At 41.1% G+C, this 25,937-nt stretch overlaps 1 protein-coding gene across 1 annotated transcript; it reads left to right on the top strand.

Moving 5' to 3' along the window:
- The first annotated feature begins 451 nt into the window (after nucleotides 1-451).
- Nucleotides 452-21,531, top strand: LOC146970265 (protein APCDD1). The gene is made up of 5 exons (XM_085803889.1): nucleotides 452-955; nucleotides 7,751-7,931; nucleotides 9,379-9,904; nucleotides 19,214-19,535; nucleotides 21,030-21,531. The coding sequence occupies exons 1-5, from the start codon at nucleotides 901-903 to the stop codon at nucleotides 21,503-21,505; spliced, it is 1,560 nt and encodes a 519-aa protein (XP_085660015.1). The 5' UTR covers nucleotides 452-900; the 3' UTR covers nucleotides 21,506-21,531.
- The last annotated feature ends 4,406 nt before the right edge of the window (nucleotides 21,532-25,937 follow it).

Here is a 25,937-nt window from a genome sequence, read left to right as displayed (position 1 = left end):
TACCTTGTTTGTGCCTCAATTTTGTTAATAATTAAACAAATTCTGTTGTTTTTTGAACGATATAACCCCCAAAATGTGTCTTTTGGAAGAAACCAGGATCAGTTTGCTTAAAAACAACATGATTAATGTAAAAGATTGATTAAAAAAAACAAATGAAAACATATGGAGAGGGAGATTTGCAGCGTTGCAGTAGCTGACAGAGAAGTTATTTGAATTTATCTCCAGACTCAAAAAGCATCTCCAGGTTCTGCATCTGACTAACACACCTTGTGCACATGGGCGTTTTGTGCAGTGTGCAGTCAGTGCACCTAACGGGAGAAAACTTCAACACAACACACACACATACACACACACTCCACGCCCACAAAGTCTGTAGGCTACGGAGGGGAGGAGGAGGAGGAGGAGGAGGAGGGAGAGGGGGGGTGTTCAATCCAGTCTGGTGTCTGAACACACGTACGAACACTCCTCCGAGGCGCAGGACGCACGGAGGACGCACGAAGAAACGACCGAGCTGCAGCATTTCCACGCTGCAGCGATACGAACAAAGTTTAATCAGAGTTTATTTTTTTAAGTTTGGACTTTGCGTTTTGGTGATTCTTTGTTTTGAAGCTCAGATTCCGCGGGATTTTTCTTCTTGCCTCTCTCTTTCTCTCAGTTTCTTTCTATCCAACCAACCAACCAACCAAGCGGAGGTGTGTTTCTTAGGATGCGCAGACATCACGGGAGTGTGTGCTGCTCCACGCTTTGGATCCATAATGTGAGGATTTGTGTCGGAATAAGCCAGGACGCTGCGTAAAAAGGGAAAACAAAACAACCTCCACCTCAGTGTGACCGGTGAAGCTCGTTTCAGTCCCCCCCTTCACTCCCTGCCTCCCTCCCCAGCAGCTCAAAGAGTCCGGGATGGGGCCGTCATCTGCGCTGCTGCTGCTGCTGCTGCTGCTCATCGCTGCTCTGGGTAAGAAACTTTTTATTTTTTCTCCATGTTTTGCAGGATTGATTGTTGTTGTTAAATGTGATGCTCATTCAGTGTGTGGCGGCGCAACAAGTGTGGAGGATTGTCTGGAGTTGATGCGTCCAACTGGAGCATGTTTCACTCCACGTGTGCATGGAAAACCCGAATGTACAAACAGCCCCTGAAAGCACCTTTGTTGCTTTGATATGAAAAAAAAGAGAGATCAGTAAATGTTATGAAGAAACTCCTGTGGGCTTTTATGTGTTCACTTCCTCCTGCAGCCTGCATGTGTCAGGTAAAGCCCCCCCCTTCACCTCTGCACACCTGTTAACCATCATGGCTGTGTGTTTGTGTCTGTGAGCACTCATCATAATAATATTTCCTTATGCCACTGTGAGGTAAATGTTTGAAGGCTATAGATAGAGCCCAATAAAAAGCTTCCTCCCCCCCCCCCCCGGGGGTAAGTGGGCAGATGAAAGCAACTGGGAGAGTTAAGAGCCACTTAAAACACCCCATTCTTGATGAAAAACCCTGTCAGAGCAGCAGCAGAGGATTATGGGACTGCAGTTTCTGACCCGATCCATCTGCTGCCAGTGACAGTGGCAGGGAACATTTGGCTGCAACTTCAAATGACGGGGTTGAGATAAAACGATAGGCTGCAGTATTTCGTCTTTCCACTTATCCTTAAGTGTGTTTAAGTGAATGTAACGTTCAATTAAGTGGTGTGTGTATGTGTATGTGTGTGTGTGTGTGTTGCAGCCTTTCATAGTGGCAATGGAAACGCACTGTCAGCTGAGATTAGTGTGTGCTGTAAATCCACATGAGGAGGGGGGAAACTTCATTGAGTCTCATTGTGGAGAGTGAAACAGCAAAAAAGAAAAGAAAAAGACTTTGAAAAAGACTGAGAAGTGGACTCAGAGATCTTCTGCTGCCTCTCAATACGACCTTTTAGTTTCATTGTTTATTCAGCTATTTTTATGAAAAGTATTGAACTGTTTTCTTTCTGTGTTCAGCTTGTTGATGTTTTTTTTTCTTCTTTTCCTTCCTTTTGGTGGCAGAGTTGGAAAAATGAAGCGTTTTTAGAGTCAAAGTTTGCTCATTACAGCCCAGAAAATATACAAACCGCCGGACTGTGGCAGCAAAAAGAGGAAAAACACCTCATAGACAAGGTTTTCAACCACTTCAAACACAATAACAAGCAGGAACTCGACGGATATGTCATCTCTGAGGCCAAAACAGGTCCTGATGTTTGAGAGCTAAATTGGGGGGAAGTCCGTTTTTTTAATAACTCAAACAACAAACAGAACAAGACATTTTTAGCAACGTGTACTCCCATTTTAAAAAGTGTGAAGACTAAGGCAGGATGTTTAACAGTTAAATAGCAAAACTTTACTCTAAGATGTGACAGAAACATCAAATATAAGATCAAGGCATCTTCACCAGAAATGATTGCACCATATACAAAGTATTACATTATAATTTTGATGCTGGTAAAGAATATTTTAAACCCGGATTGAGAGGAATATGTGTAAAAATACACATTAAATGCACTGCATTCGTCCACTAGAGGTTATTTAAACTGTATAGTTGCCTACATGTATGTATTATTGGGTTGCATGTATGTGTGTGTGTGTACAGTTAACAAACAAGACACAGAAACAGACTGCTCATAACTGCATCTCAACAAAAAGAGATTAAACTAACTCCTTGTTCAGGCTCGATCACAAACATTGTTGCATGTTTTTAAGTTATTTTTCCACATTGAATTCCAGTTACCATCATCAATCCATCAATCAGCTGTTAGAGTTGACTGGAAATCGAACTAACAAAGCCCCAGCTCCAGCCGACCAGGCCAAATAATCAGAGCTGTGATTAGAGAGGCATCAGTGAGAAACTGGCAAAGTCGTTTAACGTCAAGTCAAACGAGTCTAATTCACAGTGATGTCAGAAATAAACCCAAACAGAGCAGAGGCAGATGCAGCTGAGCTGAGAGCTTGTCGCTCAATCACACCTCAAGCTCCTCGTATTAACTGTCCTCCATCAGTAGATGGAGTTGACCCGTCGTCATGGAGATACAGATGTTCATATTCCACTTATTCCTTTAATTTCTTTCTTTTTTTGTTTGAAAGCTTCGGAGCGTGTGTGAAATCGTTGCTCCGTGAACATGTGGCCCATGTGAGTGTGTTTGACTCTGAATCAATCAAAACTGTGTCATGAAGCTCAAAACAGGAGTTACTTCCAGACTTCATGAGCAGCGAGCGCACGCTACGTTACCGTGGCAACGTCGTCTGCTCAGATGGGCTGTGTGAAAGCCTGAGGTCGCCTGTTTTGGGCGTTTTAGTGAAATATCTCAACCTCTCTTGGTTGTAGAGACCCGATTGTGTCAAATTTTAAAGATTAACAACGTTATCGTGGACACGTTAGCTTGTTTGGACTAGGGATGTCACAATTACTTGTTTTCACAATTAATCGTGGTATTAAACGGCACAATTAATTAATCGTAAAGATTCCTAAATACCGTTACTTTCCCAAAAAGATGATATCGGAACCTTATCGGCAGATGTGCGCAAAAATGAAGGTAAATGCACAGATACTGGTCCATTTAACTAACGTAACATTGAATTGGTAGGAATTTAAATGTTAGCGTGTCATTTTCAATTAAAAAAAAGCAAAACAAAACAAAAAACGATTAAAATAAATGCAAACATTTGGTATAGATAACAATTTATGATCTGAATATTTCAAACACTTCCCCTGGAGGATTAAGAATTGGTCATATATTAATAGATACTTGAAATATTCTGTGTAAACAATGAGTAATGTAATTATATTTTGACTATATTTGATTTTACACATTCATAGTGTTGTGAAATTAATTAGTTCATAATAATCGTAGTACCGTGATTATTTCTGACAATAATCGTACCAAGAAAATTTATAATCTTGACATCACTAGTTTGGACTATAACATTTAGCCGCTCAGAGGAGCTAGCATAGCTAAAGCAGCGTTTTATGACCTTTAAAATCCTAATCTGGACAAACTGACTCACAGCTGCAGCTGTCGGATGCATGTGGAACAAAAAGTACAATAATATTTTAGAGACAAAGAGTAAAAAAAAAGAAAAAAAATACCCCCCTAAAAAACCAGCACCATCTTTACAGCTGCTCTGCTGCACTTCACTCGTTTCCCACCTCTGGATTCAGTCATTTGGACGTGTTGTGTTATTTTCTTTACCCCCTTTCATTTGGTCTTGCAGCAAAGGTCACTGCCAAACTCTGAGATAACACAAAGAACAGTCCTTTGTCTGGTCTCTGCTGCTCTGGCACTTCTGGTTTTTTTTTCTTTCCTCCTCCTCCTCCTCCTCTTCTTCTTCTTCTTCTTCTTCTTCTTCCTCCTCTTCTTCCCATAAACGATGTGGAGTCTCTCTGCTTGTCAGGGGTCCCAGTGCTGTTACCTCACCCGTGGGATCAGGCCAACTGGAAATGTTCTCGGTGGTTTTGGGCTCTGGGAGTTTTGTGGGCGCTTTGATTCAGATAGAGAGCAGCAGTTTGGGAAAGCAGCAGTCAGTAGGAGTAGGAGCAGCAGCATGGAGGGACCAGGAGGTTCGAGTCCAGCCTTTCTGATGATCGCCCTAATGAGGGAGGAGTTTTTGTTTTTTTTGTACAGAGAGAGAGAATTAAGGCTCATGGAAGAAACTCCCACCGCTCACACATTCAACTCTCGTTAAAGTGTCGACACAAAGAGATGTATGACGCTTCCTCTTAAAAAGTAATTTTACAAACAAGGCTACACACAACCTCCTTTTAATCATTTTCCCATTTATTTCCCTGTAAGCCTGTTTCCCATTTCGAGCTGGTTCGCCCTCTTGGCTTTGATCTCGTGTAACTCCTTTAGTGAAAAAAAAAGATTTGTAACTGTGTTTAAAACCGTTCTAAATAAAGCTCATGTTTCATTATGATTCAGATATTTTTTACCAAGCCACAAGTGATTCTTAAACAAGTGCTCGGTCCGACGATGCCGCCGCCGCTGCTGCTGCTGACTCTGGATCAGTTCATTCGCTGCTATAGGCTACACAGTATCATTGGTTTTCTATCAAAAACAGATAAATCATGATAATGATGATGTTTTTTTCAGCTTTTTCAATGTCTTTTTAAGTGAAGTGAAGAAAGAAGGAGTCTGCAGCTTGGATGCTGGGAAAGGATTTAATGAAATATTGGATTTCAGCTTTTCTGGATCTTTTCAGAGTCAGACTTTACTGAGCAGCATGAGCGAGGGCCTCTCCAAAATCCTTCAGCTTTATTCAAAGTGCTTCACTGTTATCTGCATTACTCAGGATCTAGAGGAAGCTGCAGTGAAACATCAGGTGATAATTCAACATCCTAAAACTTCTGTTGTGAAGAAAACCTCACTTTTCTGGATTGTTTGCAGAGTTACCTGCTTCATCTTTGGCTTTCTAGCTCCTCTTATTCACATTTAGACCAAAATCCGATTCCTCACAGTTCATTGAAACAAAATGTCAAATATTTCCAAAACTGAAAAATCAAATATCAAAAGAATCTGTGTTTAATTGACTTTATTCAGAGTTTAGCTGTCCGCACAGCTGCTGTGACCGCAAATATATATCAAAATTGTATCAAAAATCTGATTTAGCTCTGTAATGACATTAAAATGTTTTAAACTGACGTCAGCAACCTCCACCTCCCCCGTAGATACGTCCTCCTGTCGTCATGTGCCTGAAGCTCCAAACTCAGATCACATGAAGGTGACTCCATCAGTTATTAGACAGCTGCTGAAAAAAGACCAGATGTTGCTTACAGTTATTTTAATTATTGATTTCTCCAATCAATTGATGACTATAAGGTAGTAAAACATCTGTTAATAGTGAGAATTGACCAGAAAACTCACAGCGACCTCTTCTAAGGTCTGACTGAGACTCTGAAAATACTAAACAGACATTAATAATAAACTTTGAGCAGCAGATATTCATATTTGAGAAGCAGAAACAAGTTGATTTTCTGGTGTTCCTGATTAAAAAAATGACTAAATTATTGAAATTGCTGTCAAAAACATTGTTTTGTAGTGCAGTATGAACATATAGGATGTTAATCGATTCATAATATTGGTAATTTGATCATTTTTACATAGTATCCAGCCCTAGTTTTTTCATTTTTGTCCATCACATTTGAGGAAAGTGCATCTATTCCATTCATACAGCTACATTGTTTTGTGTATTGTGTGTGTTTGTGTTGCCCTGAGCTTCACCTGCCATTAAACCTGTGGTGGTATTTGAGCGGCGGAAACGTCAGTGATGTTTTAAAGTGTGTTTGTATTGCACATCTCACCAGGTTTCCCTTTTTAAACTCACACACACACGCTGGTAGTTTCTGCTCTCCTCATTGTGAAAACAAGCTGTTGGCAGCCGCTCAGGATCTTTTCCCCCCGTGGTCCGAGCCGACTGCAGGTGCAAAACACACATGCACACACACACACACACACACACACACACATTTAACATGCAGCAAACTCTGAGGCCTTTTCTTTGATTTCTAACAGAGCAGCGTTACTAATGCCACCAGCTGAGTCGGGGGATCAACTGTCCAGTGTTTCCACTGAGCAGCGCTGTGATGTGGTGATTTGCACACAAGCCTGGGCTAACACTCGTAGGAGCTGCTTCGCTGGGTGTAAAACAGCTGGATAAATCTCTGCTCTCCTCGGAGCTTTTGGCTTCTCTTAATCAGATGTTTGTGTTCCTCCGTCGGACGTTTATTAGTCTCAAATTAAAGGCCGCGCAGGCGACCGCAGCAGCATTCCTCTGGCGTTAAATGATATTGCCAGGCCAGTCAGGTCTGATAGGGAGGAATTTAATGCAAAGTCTTCATATTTCAAGGTAGATTTTGATGATATTAGAGTATTACATGGAATAAATCCTCCCAGGAATGTGAGCTTCAAGGCTTTTCTTTGGCTCCGGGCTTTGAAAATGCTTTCATTTCCGATATTTTATCCCCCCGTAAGCTCGGCTCATTGTTGAAGGTATTGTTGTTTCATGTGGTGCATCGAGGGGTATATGTGCAGATAGGAATGAGCTGAGCTGAGAGCCTTTGAATCTCCAGGCTGCTCACGTCCCTTTTAACTTTGTTTACAGAACAGATGTCAGAGTTTGTTGTGGTGTCTGATGCAAGAGCAGAAAGTCACCTGTTAGTTCCTCAACTTGTGGCATCAAAGATTTGTCTTTTCATCACATGATCAGCTCGTATTAACTCATGAAGAGTCCACTCATGCCAGCTGCTGGAGGTCACTGATAAAGCTGTGTAATCCCAGGGTGATATGTGAAAATGATTTAATTAAACCCTCTAAACACTTCAGAGAGAGCTGACTTCAAACTGAATAGCTGCTGCTTTTTCTCCTTGATCTAAGTGTAATTAACTTTCTTTATTAGCTGCTTTGAAACAAGTTGAGCTTCATTTAATGGGATGTTGAGATCTGGCAGAACAACTAAAACCAATTCTTGAGTTGTTTAAGATTTTAACCTGGAAAAAAAAACAGCTGAGGTTGAAACATTGAACCCGAATGGCACGACGCCATGTTTGTGGTTTCGCCATCTCTCAAGCTTTCTCACTGAGAGTTTCTCACTGTCTTTTGAAGCCTGAAATTTTCCCATGAAACCAAAAAGTCTCATGGCTGAAATCTGCTGATGTTTTCAGCAATCATCCCTTTTTTCTAAAAAAAGAACATGAAAATGAAAGATCTCCAGTCCACTGAGTGACACCATCCTTTTCTCATCGCTGTTGTTCCCACAGGCTGGGCACAAATGACTGGGCACTACTCAGACGGCCGCTCCAGTCGTCTCTCCCTGGAGAAAACCTTCGGCCGCTTGGTCAAAGACTCCCAGTGCCATCACATGCTGAAGCACCTTCACAACGGAGCCAGAATCACGGTGCAGATGCCTCCAAACGTAGAGGGGCACTGGGTGTCCACCAGGTAAACCACTATGGATTAATTAATTTTCCCTGCCCCAAAGGAGTTTTCACATTAATTTACATTATACACAATCTAATGCAACTGTTCCGATATGTTTAGACTAGTCACTAGAGCATTATAAAATATGGTTTGTATCCTGAGATAGTTTGGGCCCTCTGTATCTCATAAATATCTGCAGGTCATCCTGGTAGTTGTGCATGTTCAGGGTCATCATAACAAACTTTCTTTCTTTTCAAATACAATTCATTTCAAAAGCCAAGGTTGCTGTAACTACAGAAAACCTTAAAGCTGTAATATTTGCACAAATCATTAGTATTTTAAATGATGAACAGGGATTGTAATGAGTGATGGAGGTAATTTTAGTTCTCCCCCCCCCCATAAAAGCCATAACTTGTAAACCCAGTGCTTTGCTTAAGCTAAGCATTAAATCTTGAATATCAGAGGTTCTTTGAATGCACCACAGAGCAGCATATTTCAGACTGGCCCCTGCTGGCAACAGGAAAGACTGTGATACTAACACACAGACATGCAGTAGATTACAGTGATCTCTGAGAAGGTTTTAATTCTCTGCAAAGTGATTTTCCTCCTGTGTAAGAGGAAGGAGATAAAAAAAATAAAATAAAAGAGGCTGTCTGGAAGGTAAACACAAAACCACACTCATAAATCTAATGATTTGCTCTAATTAATGGGAAGTGCGATGTGAAGTCAACAGGCGAAAACAAACTGCCACAAAGCGTGGCAAGATACTTAAAGGGATAGTTCAACATTTTGGCAAATTGGCCCATTGCCATGATGATTGCCATAGCAGCAGGTTCGTTACCTTTATTTGTCGGCTATTTTTAGAACGGTGGAGCGCAGCCGCGAGCTGCTCAGAGCTACGCTACGGAGGCTAATGGGATTTCTTGGTTTCTCTCATCAAACTCATCAAATACACAATCCAACAACTCCAAAACGCACTGGTGGACAAGTTGTGACCTGCACATTCACCACGCTATGAGATAATAACAGAACGTTACCAGACAGAGTTGTTTTCGAGGTAAATACAGAGACTGCTTGCTGAAAAACTGTCCCTGAAGGCAACACGCATCAGCGGTTTTGCATGAATTTACCTCTAAAACAACTCTGTCTCGTAACGTTGTGTTATTATCTCATAGCGTGGTGAATGTGCAAGTCACAACTTGTCCACCAGAGCGTTGTGGAGTTGTTGGATTGTGTATTTGATGAGTTTGATGAGGGAAACTAAGAAATCCCATCCCAACTCCCTAGTGTAGCTCTTAGCAGCTCCCGGCTCTGCTCCACTGTTATAAAAACAGCTTGCACTGACAATTAAAGGTAACGAACCTACTGCTATGACTATAGGGATTATGGCAATGGGCCAATTTGCCAAAATGTTGAACTATCTCTTCAATAAAGACTAAACTAAAACTGTTTCTGTTTGTGGTTGCAGCTGTGAGGTGAGACCGGGCCCAGAGTTTCTGACGCGCTCCTACAGCTTCTACCCCAACAACACCTTCCAGGCTCACCAGTTCTACTACGAGGACAACCACTGCACCAAACCCACCTACACGCTGGTCATCCGCGGTCGTCTGCGCCTACGCCAGGCCTCCTGGATCATCCGCGGGGGCACGGAGGCAGAGTACCACTACCACCGGGTGCAGCTGGTTTGTCACACGGCCACCGTGGCCAAAGAGCTCGGCCAGAGGCTCAACCACAGCTGCCGGGGGGCGGCGAAGGGCCCCTGGGAGCCCAGCGTGATCTACGAGCTGTGGAGCGAGGGAGGGGGCTACGACTGCTCCAGGGAGCTTAACTTCGCCATGCACGAGCTGCAGCTGCTCAGGGTGGAGAAGCAGTACCTGCATCACAACCTGGACCACCTGGTGGAGGAGCTGTTCCTGGGAGACATCCACACCGAGCCGTCGCAGAGGCTCTACTACAAACCGTCCAGCTACCAGACCGCCCTGCAGAACGCCAAGGTCAGCCCCTTCCTCCATGTCATCTCTGTGTTTTCCTCTTTTGTAGGACAAAAACTAATGTTTATTTAATTCAATTCAATTCAAATTTATTTATATACGCACCATACCATGCAGAAGCAGTTCAGAGTGCTTTACATAGAGTTAGGACAACATATTAAAGAAGTAAACAGCAATAGATACTAAGACACACAGAAGTTCATGGACACAAAGACATTTAAGGAAATGCACAGCTAAACAGAGAAGTCTTAAAGGGATAGTTCACCCAAAATTCACCCTTCAAATTCACTCACCCTCATGTGGACTGAGGGCTGGGAGAAGTTTCAGAGTCCTCCGTGCCTTCTCTGAGTTACAGGGGGTCTCGGCATAGCAGTGCATGTCCATATAACGGTTGCAAACTTTTCTTCGTAACAAAAAGACACACCAAAAAACATCCAAATACCTCCATGCTGCTCGTATGTAATGTCCGTCTTGTATTGACGCCCGAAAAAAATGAAATAAGTCTATATTTCAAGCTTGTTTGTAGCGGAACCTCCTCTTCAGGAAGGACTATTCCTTTAAGTTTGGCTTGGAAGGAGCACAACGTCGGAGCATTTCTGAGATCATGTGGTAGATTGTGGTATTTAGAGCTACTGACCTTGTGTAAATCCTTGGTTTCCATCCTGCAAGACAAAGAGGTGTAAAGCTTGTGAGATGATCATGATTACTGGAGAAAATGAAATTCTGCAGCACAAATCTGGCAATTTTTTCTAGACTTTTCTTCACTCTTTACTTTATTATTGAAGGCTGATTAATTTCACTCATTCAAACAAATAATAAACCATCCAAACAAAATGGTACGAGGGCGGGAATGTAGACTGGAAACAGTGCTGCAAATACAGGATTTACTGACACTTCAAGTTGCCCTGTGACACAAACAGCGTTATAATAACATCCAGTGTGTATCCTCAAAGTCTTACACATGTGATCAATGAATTTCCTAATTTATAGAAGACTTGTAAATCTATTTTTCTCATTTCTCAATCCATTTTTTTGACTTGCAGTCAAGTTTTTTCCTCTCTGTCTTTGTTATTTGGTACAGTTTTGATATCCCAATAGTCATGTCCAAATTACAAACCATCAGGGATGCACTCCTGAAACCATTGCTCTAGGCTATAGCGCTCCTAGTGGTCAAAAACTCCACAGGGCACCTTTAAGTTTCAGAGACTGCAGAGTTTGTGATTATTTTTGAGGCAGAGAACTTTCACTAAATCAAGGTAAATTGTTTTTTTTTTTGCAAATTAAAACAGCTGCACATGACAATCAATGCAATCAGAGTAAATTCTTGACCTGAGAGTCAAGTTTGTTTTGGCTGTAGAAGAGTGTATATATAGTGCAACAAGTCTACGAGCAGGATGAGGGTCCTCTGCGCCCTCAAACTGTCTTCTGTGTTTGTTGGAGCACATGACCGGGGCCGGAGACAGACCTCTGTATTCTGTCCTATATGTGTGCGGCTCAGTGAGTAACCTGTTGAACTTCACTCCCACTGTGCTGAGCCCTCCACGCTGCAGAGAGACCACACACACCAGAAAGGGGCTTAAACTGAGCCTGAAAACATTTTTTATGGGAGTTTATCTTAAGTAGGACAGCTGGGGTGAAAAAATATTTGAAAGGAAGTCTCAGAAATCATTAATTCCCAACAAGCGTAGACGGCTCCAGTGTCAATTTATTATAATCTTCTTGGATAATTGAAAATTTGAGATCTGTAATCTCCAACAACTTGTTGCACGGAGAAGATTAAAACACACAAAACTTTTAACTACGCCCCGATGGAAATCTGATTGAAGGATCAGTGTAGATGACAAGAATTACGCCCTTAAACCCTCATACACTAAACATTTGCACTTATAGAAACCAGAAACTATGCACGCGCACATTTCATCTCCCAAATCTCGTCTTAGTAGAAAGAGCTCTTTCTTCCCTCCTCTGTGCTTACGGTGTGTAATTTCTGTATTTACTCTGCTGAGCAGCAGTTTCCTCGCTGGCTGAAACCCTAGAGTGATGTTTTCACTGTCACCCTCCACAGAGATTACAATGAAATCCTGTTCGGGTCTGCTGTCTAAATAAACATCCATTTGTACAGGGATGACGGGGCTTGGTGTTGCTGATCAGAATGTAAACAGAGTGTGGAGTGAGGAGCTGTGATCAGACGAGCTCCCCCGTGGCGCTGTAATGACCACAGCTTCTCTCTTTAAGCCCCTCTGGCCCGCAGGGGCGCAATGTGAAACCGTGGCCTATCTCTGGGAGCGATCAACATGTGGTATTCCTAGAATTTGGATTCATGCGGCCATATGAATTATTCCAGCGAGCGCATACCAGGTCTGATTTCATGCATGCCTGAGGCTCAAGTCAAAAGTGTTGCATGTGCTCTCCTTCTTTCTCTTCCTCCATCTTTTCTGAATAAAGAGGAAGACGAGGTGTCGGTGGAGCTGAAGTTAAAACACACTCGTACAGCTTTGACTGAAAGGGTCAGTTCACCCAAATTAGAAATAATCTCCTCTTCTACTCTTTATTCAAGTAAATGCTTGACTTAGTCTTTCCATTTCCCACTTTTACTCCACTGCATTTCAGGTAGAAATATTGCACTTATAACCTAAACATATTTATATATAATGGCACTAGCTGTATCACATATTACACTGCAGATCACAAGTTAAAAAAAAAACAACGGGTTCATTCATTCATATACAAACGACTATAACAAAAATTCAACAAAGCAAAATGTGACCATGTGATCACAAAAGTGTCAGTAATAATCCAATATATTCCAGTCTTGCCTGGGTCAAGTCATAAACCTGCAGAAAATAAATGAAATAACAAATGAAGTTACAAAAATCTAATGATTTTGATTTAATTTTCAAAACAGACCTCTGATACACACAAACCAGTCACAAGACTAGAAACAATCAACTGTTTAATGTAACAGCTGATCAGTGTATTACATGATGACACTCATTATTGTACCTCTTTCTGCCAGTGAAACAGTAAATAAAACGTTTTACTCACTCACTAATAATGTAAGTGTAGGTGGTTCAGGATTAATTTATGAACCATATACATGTGTGAATGAAATTCCCCTTGTGTTTCTCACAATGTTTTCAAAACTACTTCTTTTTTTTTAACCAACAGCAGCAACGTCTCTTTTCCAGGAACAGCGTCCCCCTCGTTGTCGATAATCAGACGAGCATGTTGTTAACAGTTTTCATTGGACAATTACTTTGGCCCAGAGCAGTCGTAGTACTTCCAGTCTAAACTGTTCAGTGTGTTTTTTTTTCTATCAACAGTAACTGGGATGTTGTTTCTGGAGGGAGATGCTGCTATTGATTTTTTTTTTATTTCCCCTGCAAAGCTGCCTTTATCAATATTTTTATATAAACAAAGGCTCAAATAAGGTTTTTGTGCTGTGACAAATTCACATCATTTTGAGCCAACTCTACAGTTCCTCTCAGCTCAATGGAGCCTTTTAGCTTCTTTCAGCTCTTTGTCTTGGTTTTATAACACCACAGCTTTAATGTTTCTGTTCAGTTTCATCAACCTCATTATGCAGAAAGTATCAGGGAACTATTCTGTGGCATGATTGCTGCTATGTACCCAGTAAAAAGTAGCACGTATTGGCTAAAGAGGTTGATTTTTGCCTCAGGAGTTGGTGGTGGAGACCAAAAATGGAGCAAATAGAAAGTGAAAACTGTGGTTAAAGTCCTTAGACGACCTAAACATATAAATGGTAACTAAGCTGTGTTTGGCTGTTAAACATAAGGTGATGCATCGTGTCACTTACAGCTCGTTGTGCTGCCCCCAGCTGGTAAAAATGATAATATATACATTAAATATGCTTTGTTAAATGCTGTGAGTAACTAAATTTAATATATAAGCCTCCATTGTATTCAAATGTAAAAAGACATTTCTGACATAGATAGCCTCAGCACATTAAATCACAGCAGTGATCAGTGAAGAAATGTTTTGAACTGTAATTTGGTTGCACTAACCCTTTATGCGTGGTAAAATATGCTTCTATGATAATCCAAGCCTGAATTATAGACATTTTTTAACATCCTAAATGTTGAGTAGTTTTATAGTTTTGGTCAGTTTTGGGCCCAGTCGGTCATCAACTCATCACATACTGTGAATTAGGTTTTAAAATCTATATTTTTCTGGTGAACATCAAGAGAAAATACCTCACCGCCTCCGAAACACAGCGCTGAAAACTTGACCATTGCTTGAGGTTGTAATGGTTTCTTTCCAGGGATTTTTTAAATATTTTTTTATTGCCATGGTGACTATCCCAATCCATTAATCTTACAATGTGTACCCCGCTCTGGTCCCGGTCCAGAACGTTTGCCGGTGTCAGCAATTTGTGGTTATTGGGCAGACCTCAGCGGTGATGCAAGAGCAAGGCAGCACTAAAACTTTGTTTTTTAAGTTTTTCTGGGTCTTTTTTTTTTTTTTTTTTTTTAGCTGCTGCTGCGTCACCGAGGCAGAGTAATCACCACGTGATAATGACCCTTGTTCTGTGTTTTTATACTGCTGTTGTTAAAGTGTGTCAGTGTTTGACATGTTTTTTTTTTACGCATATCCCACATGTAGAGATGCATCACGCTCCCCTGAGTCTGGTCTGTGTGTGTTATGTTTTTCTTTTGCATCTTTGTGACCCCGTAAGCCGCAGAAATACATTTTAACCTAAAGCAATAAAGCCAGTGAGTCTGAGATAAGACTCTTATTATGGATTCCTGTGGGGTCATCTTCCAGGAGAGATGCTTCGTCCAGCTTTTTAAGGATACCCACTTAGAAAAACATGGGCGTAGTGTTTATGCTATCAGCGACAGGCCTCTAAAGAAACACTGCAAAGCCTGACGTGGTTTCTGGTCCTCGTAAAAAGTTGGCTTTGGGACTTATAGGCAGTAATCCCCAAAATGTCCAAATGAAACATGGCTGCCAAACAAAGTGAAATTAACTTGTAATTCTCCTTGATCTGCTGCGGTTTGGATAGTACCTCATTCAGACAAAAGCCTCTGCCCGATGTAGTAAAAAATGAAATGAATGAATGTAATTTATATGAAGCAAACGCAGTAATATCCTCCCTCATATCCTCCATGTTTCTTCACTTCCAGTAAGATTATGAAGCGCTTTTCTCCCGGCAAAAAAACTGAGTCCAACAAGTTACAGCAACAACAGCTTGTGCAAGTTTGACACTGTCGGTGTGACTTATGATTTTCCAATTAAATATTACGTTTTGAATTTGAACCATAGTTTGTTCATTTATAATACAACTATGAACGTGTACGTGTTTGAATCCAGTCAAAAGTTTGTTTGTTTATCCTTTTTGTAGCCATGAAATGATAAAACAACGATGATGTCAGTTCACGAATGAATACGTTTGGCAGCTTTGGCTAATTTCTTTGTCTTAATTAATAGTAAACTGCATAGTTTTTAGGTTTCAGGGACTTGTTTTGGTAATCAAACAATTGACCAACACCTGTTGTTAGTTTTTAATGGATAATTTTCACAATATTCTGGCCTGTAAACCAAACAATTAATTATTCAAAGGAATTCTCTGCAGACTAATCATTAATAAAAAAAATATACTGTAGTAATTGCTTTGCACTTTACACTTATTTTACATCACTAGTGGCCGCTGAAGGAAAAATGTTAATGTGAAACTGATTGCAAGAGTTCAGTCCATCATAAAAAAAAACAAAAAAAACCATATTTGAGCTTCAAGATGGAGCTGAGATGATGCAAGGAAATTGCAACCACTGTGGCCAAAAGTTGAAGCATAAGACTTTTTAACCAAGGCTATAACACACCCGTCTGAAACCTTTAAGATATAATTAGACATTTTGGGGGAATTCACTCAAAGGCCTCCCTGCTGAGAGTGAGACCAGACGATGAAAACCACCTTCATGTGCTTGTTAAATACAAAACAAAAACATAAAGTGAAAAAATATGTAAAATTTAGACAGAAAAAATGTGTGTAATCACTTCTGTTCAGACTCAATCACTTGGAAAAATGTGTTAAATTTACATTTTAAGAGAAGTTTGTTGTCTTTCTTTTAAGATCTTTTAGTTTTATTTTCATACAGATTGACTGAAGGTGTACTTAAACTGTTCTACAACTCTAGAGTCTGTTTTTTTTATGACAAAGCTCAGTATTTGTACAGAGAGTTCAAAGTTTGCCTTTTAGATAAATTAACTTAATTCTCACTGCTCAATTCATATCTGAAGTGTTCACAGTGTTGGTTTGGTCTGGATGTCCTCAGCCTGCTAAGTTTGTGTCCAGCAGAGACTTTATGTGTTTATCATTAGGGTTAGTTTTAGCATTTAGCGTTGCAGTTAAAAACTAAAAGACAAAGAAAGAAAAACATATTTATTCAATGTGTTTCCTTAATAATGAAGACCATGTTTTCTTTCGTAGTTGTTATTGCAGCACTTTGTGTAGTGAGATGAAAATACATATTGATGTCGTAAATATGGATGTAGCCCTTAGAAAAAGACCTCACACATACTATTCATAGCCTGAGATGATCATCATCATCTATACAACAAGGACATGGTCCAACTACGATCATGTCCTCAGCTCAGACAAACTGTCTGTGTTTTATGGGACCAGAGTTCCTGCAAATGTTTCCAGAAACTCTCTGAGAAAAAAAAAAGTTCAGGTCACCAAAAAGTGAAAAAACATGTAAATTTCATGGATGAAGTAGCTAAATGGTTCCCAGAGATCTTGAAAGTTGATACAAACAATAAGTACAAACTGTTTGTACAAAGACGGTGAGTTTACTACGCACCCTGATGCTTTATTAGAACAACTCGGTAGTGCAGGAGTGAGATTAAAGCAGCAGTGTTGGGATGAACTTTCTGATCAATATTTGTTTTCTCTCATAAAAGAAGAATAATGAGTTGTCAGAAAAAAATAGATTACTTTAATTCAACAGGAAGCTTCTGTGATTCCTTGTTCTTAAAACGTCCAGTTGTTTTAATGGCACATTAAGTCAGTTTAAACACCTGCATGTGCAAAAATGTGTTTTTCTCCCTCTATATAATACATTTCCTGCTCATTCAAATAAACACTGAGATGCACACCAGTGTGTAGAAATGCTCTACACACTCTCTCAGGGTCTGGCCTCTCCTCCAGTCGTCCCATTAACCTCTCACTCTGAGGGTTTGAAGCACTGCACTGGGATTATCTCATCTGTAGGATGTAGTGATACTCCACTCCTGTCCCGTCTTTTTTCTTTTCTTTTCTTTTCTTTTTTCCCCCTTCCTCTTTTTCAAACTCTATAAATCTCCTGCAGGCATAATGTTGTCTGGGAAAAGAGTGATTGGGTCAGGGAGGTTAGGTCTTAAATTTTGACCACCCTCAAATAACAAAAACTCCACCGCCTCCCTGGAGTTCGGCCTTTTTGGAAGACGTTTTGTGGATTACAGTGTGAAGGCTTCCAGCTCCGAATCCACCAGGACCCTCGAGTCTTTTCTGCAGCCAGAGACGCCACAGCTGTCCCGTCTGTGGATCCTGTGATCACATGCTGCTGCTGCTGCTGCTGCTGCTCCGAGGCTCCGAGGCTCCGCTTAAAACCAGAAACGATGTGAAGTGAATATGATTAATAGACGTCGGTGGATTTGAAAAGCCCTCGTTTTGTCAGTAACCGGGTGAATAAAGGATTCTCAGTGTTGTTTGTAAGGAGCATGAAAGCTGGACAGGCTGTTTCCTGTGTCACGGCTTTTGTTCGAAGGAGACATCTGTCTTTTACTGTAAGATGATGTGATCACTCTGAGAAAATGCTGGAACCTTGTCTGGCTTCCAACGCCCCATAAGGTTCAGACTCAGGGAAATAGTTTTTCCTCCTTCACCTCTGAACCGACGCCAGCCGACCTTTATGCGAGTTTCATGACAACAATATAGTGATGATGGATGGAGAGGACGTCCAGCGCCGACAGGTTTCACTGAACACGCTGGACGGACTGACACACACACACACACACACACGGATGTGGGTTCATCTCTAAACCTCAGGTCCCTCAGGTTTTATGAACTGACTTCTCTTCTCCATTCAAGCCGAATGGAGATAAGTATGTATGTGTTGAGGCTGTCAAGGTTCATGTGATAATGACGCGTTAATGATGCAAATAACATGTTGTGGTAGATTAACCAACCTTTTAGGGTTTTTAGGGGCAATATTTCTGGTTGATGTCAAGTAAAGTTACATTTAAAGCAATATATTTGTCCATTATTACACCTTAAAAATATTCCCTAAGGTACATTTATAACAAATGACTGTTTACATTGTAATTCTTTTGGTAACTTATTCTGGAAGTTTATTTTTCACAGTATAATCTGGTTTATTCCATATTCTTACTGTATTTTATAATATGTTAATATATTGATTAGGTTATATTGTTATAATAGATTTGGTTAATTTTAGTGCTTTAGATATAGAAAAATCACCCTAAAATTGTTGATAATCTGACAACAACACAACATTTAATAGTTGTAAAGACGCTATATGAACTTTTTTCAACATATTTTCTACACATAGCAACTCTAATCTCTTATAATCTCCTGCTAGTCACATTGCATTGATAGTTTTAGTTAAAACTATGCAATATTTTTTACAGTACCTTAATTAAACAACTTAATTGTGATGGTTTGATGACTTGTTACGAGAGACAGTAGAGGCTCTCTGACTTCCACGTAGCGTCTCTTTGCCAGAAACCAATCTTGCAAGATCAGAGCCTCCGACCTGGTGTGTTGTAGATCTCAACTCGACAGCACCATGATACAAACGTGTCCCCGTAATCCGTAATTTCTTGTTTATGACAAATAAGACTACACAAATATTCACTTTATAAGACGTATATGATATATAATGTTATCCATCACTCCATGGATTGCCTTCTTGCCAGCTTCATTGAAAACAAATGCACATGGCCGGGAGGAGGGTTAGCAAAACATCTAAAAAAAAAAAGCGACTGGACTTGCATAGTACCCCTTTAACAGTTGAATTGATCAGTTTGCTTTTTAATTCAGTCTCAGTTTTTTGACTTATTAACTTTTCATTCATTTTTAACTTTTTTTGATATGTTTTTCTGCATTTAATTGATGCCACCACAAGGGGGCACCAAAGCTGGAGATGTTCAAATTCGCCACACAGCAGCTTTAATGCTCTGCTTTCACATTGTAGACTATCATTGTTTTTAGTCTTAAAAATATGATAAAACCTGTTCAAACTCCTCTGTTTTGCATTTTAACACCTTCCCCTCTCTCTTTACCTCCAGAACCACGACCACGGCTGCATCGCCTGTCGCATCATCTACCGCTCCGACGAGCTGCACCCTCCCATCCTGCCGCCGCGGGCCGACCTGACCGTGGGGTTGTACGGCCAGTGGGTGAGTCAGCGCTGCGAGGTCCGCCCCGAGGTCCTCTTCCTCACCCGCCACTTCGTCTTCCATGACAACAACCACACGTGGGAGGGTCACTACTACCACTACTCCGACCCCGTCTGCAAACACCCCACCTTCACCATCTACGCCCGCGGACGCTACAGCCGGGGGCTTCACTCCACACGGGTCATGGGCGGGACGGACTTTGTCTTCAAAGGTAACTGAGAGACGTTGAGGTTGTTTTTCTATTAGTTAAAGGGATAGTTCACCCAAAATTGAAATTTCACTCATTATCTACTCACCCTCATGTCGACTAAGGGTTGGGAGAAGTTTCAGAGTCCTCCGTGGCTTCTCTGAGTTACAGCGGGGCTCGGCGCAGCACTGCATGTCCATATGACGGTATTTGCTCACTTTTCTTCGTCCAAAAAGACACACCAAAAAACATCCAAATACCTCCATAGTGCTCGTCTTATGTCCCTCTTGTATTGAAGCCCCAACATGAGAAATTGTTCCGAAAAAAATTAAATAAGTCTATATTTTAAACTTGTTTGTAGCGGAAGCTCCCAGTGTTGCAAATCCCGCGAGATTTGCACTGACAAAGGCAAAGCAGTGAACTGAGACACTGGGAGCTTCCGCTACAAACAAGCTTAAAACATAGACTTATTTAATTTTTTTCGGAACAATTTCTCATGTCGGGGCTTCAATACAAGAGGGACATTACAGACGAGCAGCATGGAGGTATTTGGATGTTTTTTGGTGTGTCTTTTTGGACGAGCTGCTCAGAGCTACACTATGGAGGCTCATGGGATTTCTTGGTTTCCCTCATCAAACTCATTAAATACACAATCCAACAACTCCAAAACGCTCTGGTGGACAAGTTGTGACCTGCACATTCACCACGCTATGAGATAATAACAGAACGTCACAAGATGGAGTTGTTTTCGAGGTAAATTCATGCAAAACCACTGATGCGCGTTCCCGTCGGGGGCAGTTTTTCAGCAAGAAGTCTCTGCATTTACCTCTAGAACAACTCAGTCTCGTAACGTTCTGTTATTATCTCATAGCGTGGTGAATGTGCAGGTCACAACTTGTCTACCAGAGCGTTTTGGAGTTGTTGGATTGTGTATTTGATGAGTTTGATGAGGGAAACCAAGAAATCCCATGAGCCTCCGTAGCGTAGCTCTGAGCAGCTCGCGGCTCTGCTCCGCCGTTCTAAAAACAGCTTGCACCGACAATTAAAGCTAACAAACCTACTGCTATGACTATAGGGATTATGGCTATGGGCCAATTTGCCAGAATGTTGAACTATCCCTTTAATGTATAAGCTGAAGACTTAGTTGAAATATTCCAGTTAATTTGGTCATTTTGTATATTTCTATGACACCACTGTATCACTAATTGTTAGGCTATTAAAAAAACATACAAGGAACTCAAGTGGTCAGATGAGTTTTAAACAAACCTCTAGAGAAAACAAAGGTACTAATGTCCATAACAGCTACAGAGAAGTGTCTTAAGGCTTAAACTGTTTGTCTGACCACTTCACTTTCTTGTCTATTAGACTGTTTCCAAATCTCTGAAAATGACTTAATGAGTAACATGTTGTCATAATCAGGTCTTCTTCATCATTTCGTTGACTTCTCATGTTTAAAAAGTTTGATGTTCTTCCTGCGTCTTCATCATGTCTTCTTGTGTCCTGTCCTCCTTCCTCTAGTGAACCACATGAGGGTGACGCCCATGGACTTGGCCACCACGTCCCTCCTCAACGTCTTCAACGGCAACGAGTGCGGAGCGCAGGGATCGTGGCAGGTCGGGGTGGAGCAGGACGTCACCATCACCAACGGCTGCGTGGCGCTGGGCATCCGCCTGCCGCACACCGAGTACGAGCTGTTCCGCATGGAGCAGGACGCCCACGGACGCTACCTGCTCTACAACGGCCAGCGGCCCAGCGACGGCTCCAGCCCCGACCGGCCGGAGAAGCGGGCCACGTCCTACCAGATGCCGCTGGTCCAGTGCTCGGCCAGCAGCCAGACGCCCGACTACGGCCAGAGGGGGGACGACGGCGGCTTCAGGCCTCTGCCGCACCACAACGACTGCACGGGGTGGCACAGGGGCAGCGAGGAGAAGAAACACGTCACTGTGGCTTTGGCCGCGCTCGTCACGTCTGCGCTGGTTTTCTGGCAGAGCTAAGAAGAAGCAGTTTGAGCTCGTTCTACCAACACACACACAAAAAAAAAGACACGAAACAAGAGTGTGGATTACAAGAGCAGACTGGGAGACTGCTTTTTAAAAAAAAACAACAACATATGTAAACTTTTTAAAGCAGAAGTAAGCGATCCGGTCGTTTTGGCTAACTTCTTGTCAGCCGATGGAGTTAGCAGTCCCCGCCCTCGTCCCTACGTCACCACATTCACGCGCATCCCTTGGCTGCACACACAGAGAGGACCGCCCCTTTATGCCGTTCTCTCTCCTCATTGGATAAAGGTTGTAGGATACAAGGAAAGTTTTCTCCTCGGCTTACAGCAGAGCAGAGTGACTGACAGACCCGTGTTTCAGACCAAACACTCTATATAAGTGATTGCTGTCGGAAGATATAACTATTTAAGACTTATATTAACACAAACATTCTGCTTACTTCTGCTTTAACTGTCCCTCTTTGATGAGGAGGAGGAGGAGGAGGATGAAGACTGGTGCCCCTGCTCCTCTGAACTCCTCCCCAGCTACCAAAGACTCCCGACACTGCTGCACCACAGAAACTGCACTTTACAGTGGAACCAAAGACTGACTGTGTTTTTCCACAAATATACAAAGATGTCTATATATCCCACAGACCTAATGTTTTATACCGCGTATTTACCTGCAGTCACGTCGTCTCTTCGGTTTGGTAGGCCTACTACGACAGAAAAGAACTATTCGATGCGTGGAAACGTTTTCTACATTGAACTCTTTGACAATAAGCTCCTTGTCTGGAGGAGATATGCTTGTGAGTCACTGTTTACAGTATAAAAAAAAGAAAAAAGAAAAAGGAACCACCGTACATATGTTAAAGCAGTTTGTTTAAATATAGCCTGAACTGAACAGAAGTTTTCTGTCGTCTGTTCCACATAAAGCTCGTGCTGTGTTACTCTGGACACAATAAAAACCCGTTCATCTCTGGCTCAGAGCTGCATCTTCTCCGCTCCACACCTGACCTGTTTCCACTGCAGCTTCCAAATCACGTCCTGCTCCGATCAGGAAACTGAACGTGGAAAATTGGCTTTTAATCTGTAGTTTCCACAACTGAAGGCCTGAAGGTTTTGACAATTAAGACAATATTTTACCTATAATTATGACTGGCCAATAACATGGTAATAAATCTGTGATAAATGGGTTCAAAACCACATGAAATAGGCTATTCAAAGTTTTAAAGTAGGCTACGATTGATTTACATTCACATATCCTACAATATGAGTCCACAGGAGATTATTGAATCATTCGGTGCTTTATGTCCATAACTGGTACATGGTTCAACTATTATGACAGTGAAGTTTTGTTTTCATAAATTCTGAAAAAATAAATCGGTTTTAAATGTAGCAATTTGTTTTTTTCCTCATTTATATTGATATACAATCATTTATTTCTTATAAATGACCGACCACCGAATCAAACCAATATCTGTTTAATTGTTTGTTTGCATGCAGAATATTTTCAGCAGTTAATCTTACCAGGAAAACAGCGCTTTCTTTTTGTAATGCTTTTTTTTTAAAGTGGTTCAGGGACAAGCCTGCAGTTACCTCACGTCACCACCCGTGTCTCCACAGACAGCCTATTGAGATGGTGTCTAAATGTGACCCTCTGGTTGAAAGGGGGAAAACCTTCAGACGTCTCAAAAACTGAATCATTTCCTCCACAAATTCTGGATTGAATCGGTATCAAAACAGTCTGGTAATGAAGTAGCCTATACGGTCGGCCGCATGCAGTATTACCTGTCCAGATGTCCAGATGTGTGGCCCCAATGAATCCCACAGTGTTGCAGTGACAGGAAATAAGAACAGATTTAGTGCTCTTTGCTCCTCCAGGTGGTTTCTGAATCCGAGGAAATAAATTCAAAAATACCTCCAGTGGGAAGAAGGAGGAAGAGGATCAACACTCACACAGAGGTCACAGGTGGGGATGTCCCTCAGTCTGGACATGTTGTCACCTGTTTGGGAACTTCTCGCTCACAAAAAACTTTCACCACAACATCCTCTAATCCTGTAAGACGTGTCTTTGTAAGCGGAGACATGTAGAGGATTAAAAACACTATAATAACCTGTCCCTGTTCCTACTGTACATGCTTATTGCTTAACAGCATTTACCAGAAAACTATATTTCCCTGTTAATCCCTTTATGAGATTTTATGGCGCCCAATGGAGCATTTAGAGCATTTTTTTTTGTTTTTTTTTAATAGATTAAGGGAGTAGATGTTTGAGGGAGTTGCAGCAGGTGGAAGCTGCCAAGAACAATCATCCCCCTGCGCCGGTCGGAGGCCACCGAGCAGCTCGACGGGAGCAGCTGAAGACAACACCGGTCTTCACGCTGCCAACACCTTCCTTCACATAGCACCATAGCATCAGTCTGCTGGGTTCGCTTTCTCTCTTCTCAGGCTGCCACAGCTACTTCACTCACCGATGTATCACTTTTATTTGATCCGACATCCTGCTGAGTTCACTGCTGGTGGATCTGCTCGCTCTGATTATTAACACAGAGAATATCAAAAAGGAAAATTGGAGGAGAATATTAAAAAACAGAAGAAAGAAAGAAAAAAAAACAGCTGTGCAGGAGGAGACAGAAACCCAGGTGGGCTTATCAGCTTCCTCCTCGATGGGAAATAAACAGAAAGAGGAGAAATAGCTAAATGAATTAAAATAAATCAGTTTGGAAGCAAACAAAAGCTGGAGTGGAGGCAGTTAGGGAGAGTGGGATTTCAGGATTTCTGCTCCACAGTGGTGGCATACAGCATTAGAAAATCTAAAAACATAATATTTTTTTCTAATATTTACCATCTTTATCTCCTGCAGCTGTGAGGAAATTACTGTGACAAAATATTAAATTGCTTTTTTCCAGCATGTGGGGTGATCACACTGTTGTAATATGACAGAGACACTGCAGACTAAATGTTTTAACACAGTGGTTTCCAGCTCACATCCGACCCCACAACAACAACAAGGCTAATGAATAAATCTTCAGAGCAATTTTAATTTAAGTTGACTGAACATTTAGGACTAAACTGAAAAAGCTCCACTCTTTCATGTTGGTAACCAGCTCATACTCCTTTTACTGTGATGTTACTGTGTGATACCAGACTGATATAAATGAGTTTTGATGTGTCCCAGCATAAAAGTTCATCGTCACAGTGATAGGCCTTAAAACAAGAAAGAAAAACAGATCAGTTTTGTTTTAAATCATTTATAGTTTATATTTTGATTTCTTTTCTTTTTTTTTATCATTACATCCAAAATTGCACTGTTTTTTTTCTCTTTATTTTTTACAAATGATTCATCAGCTGACCTGCTGGACCTCCAACAGCCCAAACACTGTCTTTATGTGTCGCTGTAAAACAGTGAAGTGTGTTGAGTTTTAACCTTGGAAGCAGTTTTGTACTTGAACAGTATAGTATAGTGAGGATTTTAGGGTAAGCCAAAAGTCGGGGCAGTTATTCACATGAAAATATCCAAAAGGCAATTAAATGAAAGATCAATAACAGCCCCCCCGCCCCCCTCTCCCTCTCAAAGGAGTCCGTATAAATCATATAACTTTACGCTTTGATAAAATGATTGTAGGCTTCACTTTTAAGGAAAATGTAACCCGTTTTTTGTATTTGACTCATCAGGATGAAATGAGTTATGTTTAGGGCCAAATGACCACAGCGTATTTTCTCCAACCAGAACGCCATCATCAAAAAAAAACTGTATGAAATTACCTTTAAGAGCAGCCAAGCTCAAAAACTCAGTGTCGGCTCAAATCACCGACACGCATTCCTTCTAAACTTTTAACTAAATTTAATTAAGTATCACCAGCCAAACTATATCAAAACGTCCACCTTGATTCATCTGCATTAAAAACAACTGTTCACTGAACAAACTTCATTTCAAGCTCATAAAAAAACAGATGTCTGACGTTCAGATGCACTTTTTTTTTCCCCCTTCTCCTTTCTCTTTTGTGACTCTTGGCAACTTATAACTGAAAAACCAAATAATCGTAATAACAACCGAAAAAGTCAAACGCTATCCTCTACAGATCCTGGCCGCCACGCTGATTGGGGAGGGAGGGAGGGAGGGTGTGGGATTGGGGGATTGGGGGGTCGTCGTGGCACAGAATCAATGTGCGCTCAATTTATGGCACGATGAAATGAATTTTTGAGGTGTATCATTGAAGAGAGACACAGGAAAAGACGGCTATCAAAACCACATTTTTTCATTTTTATTTCTTCAATGCTTAATACCATGGGACAGGATTTTAAGAATGGAGACCTTATTTCAGTCAATATTTGCCTCAGAAGGAATATATGATTTGTATAATAATAATAATAATATTAATATAAATCATGAAGTAATAATATTAATAATAATAATAATAATAATATAAAGTCTGCATTGGTGTC

The sequence above is a fragment of the Trachurus japonicus genome, chromosome 17 (genome assembly GCF_045865225.1).
Source record: "Trachurus japonicus isolate A0001 chromosome 17, Traja_1.0".
Classification (NCBI taxonomy): domain Eukaryota; kingdom Metazoa; phylum Chordata; class Actinopteri; order Carangiformes; family Carangidae; genus Trachurus; species Trachurus japonicus.
Note: the sequence above shows the minus strand (reverse complement) of the source record. Positions and strands in the feature narration are given on the sequence as shown.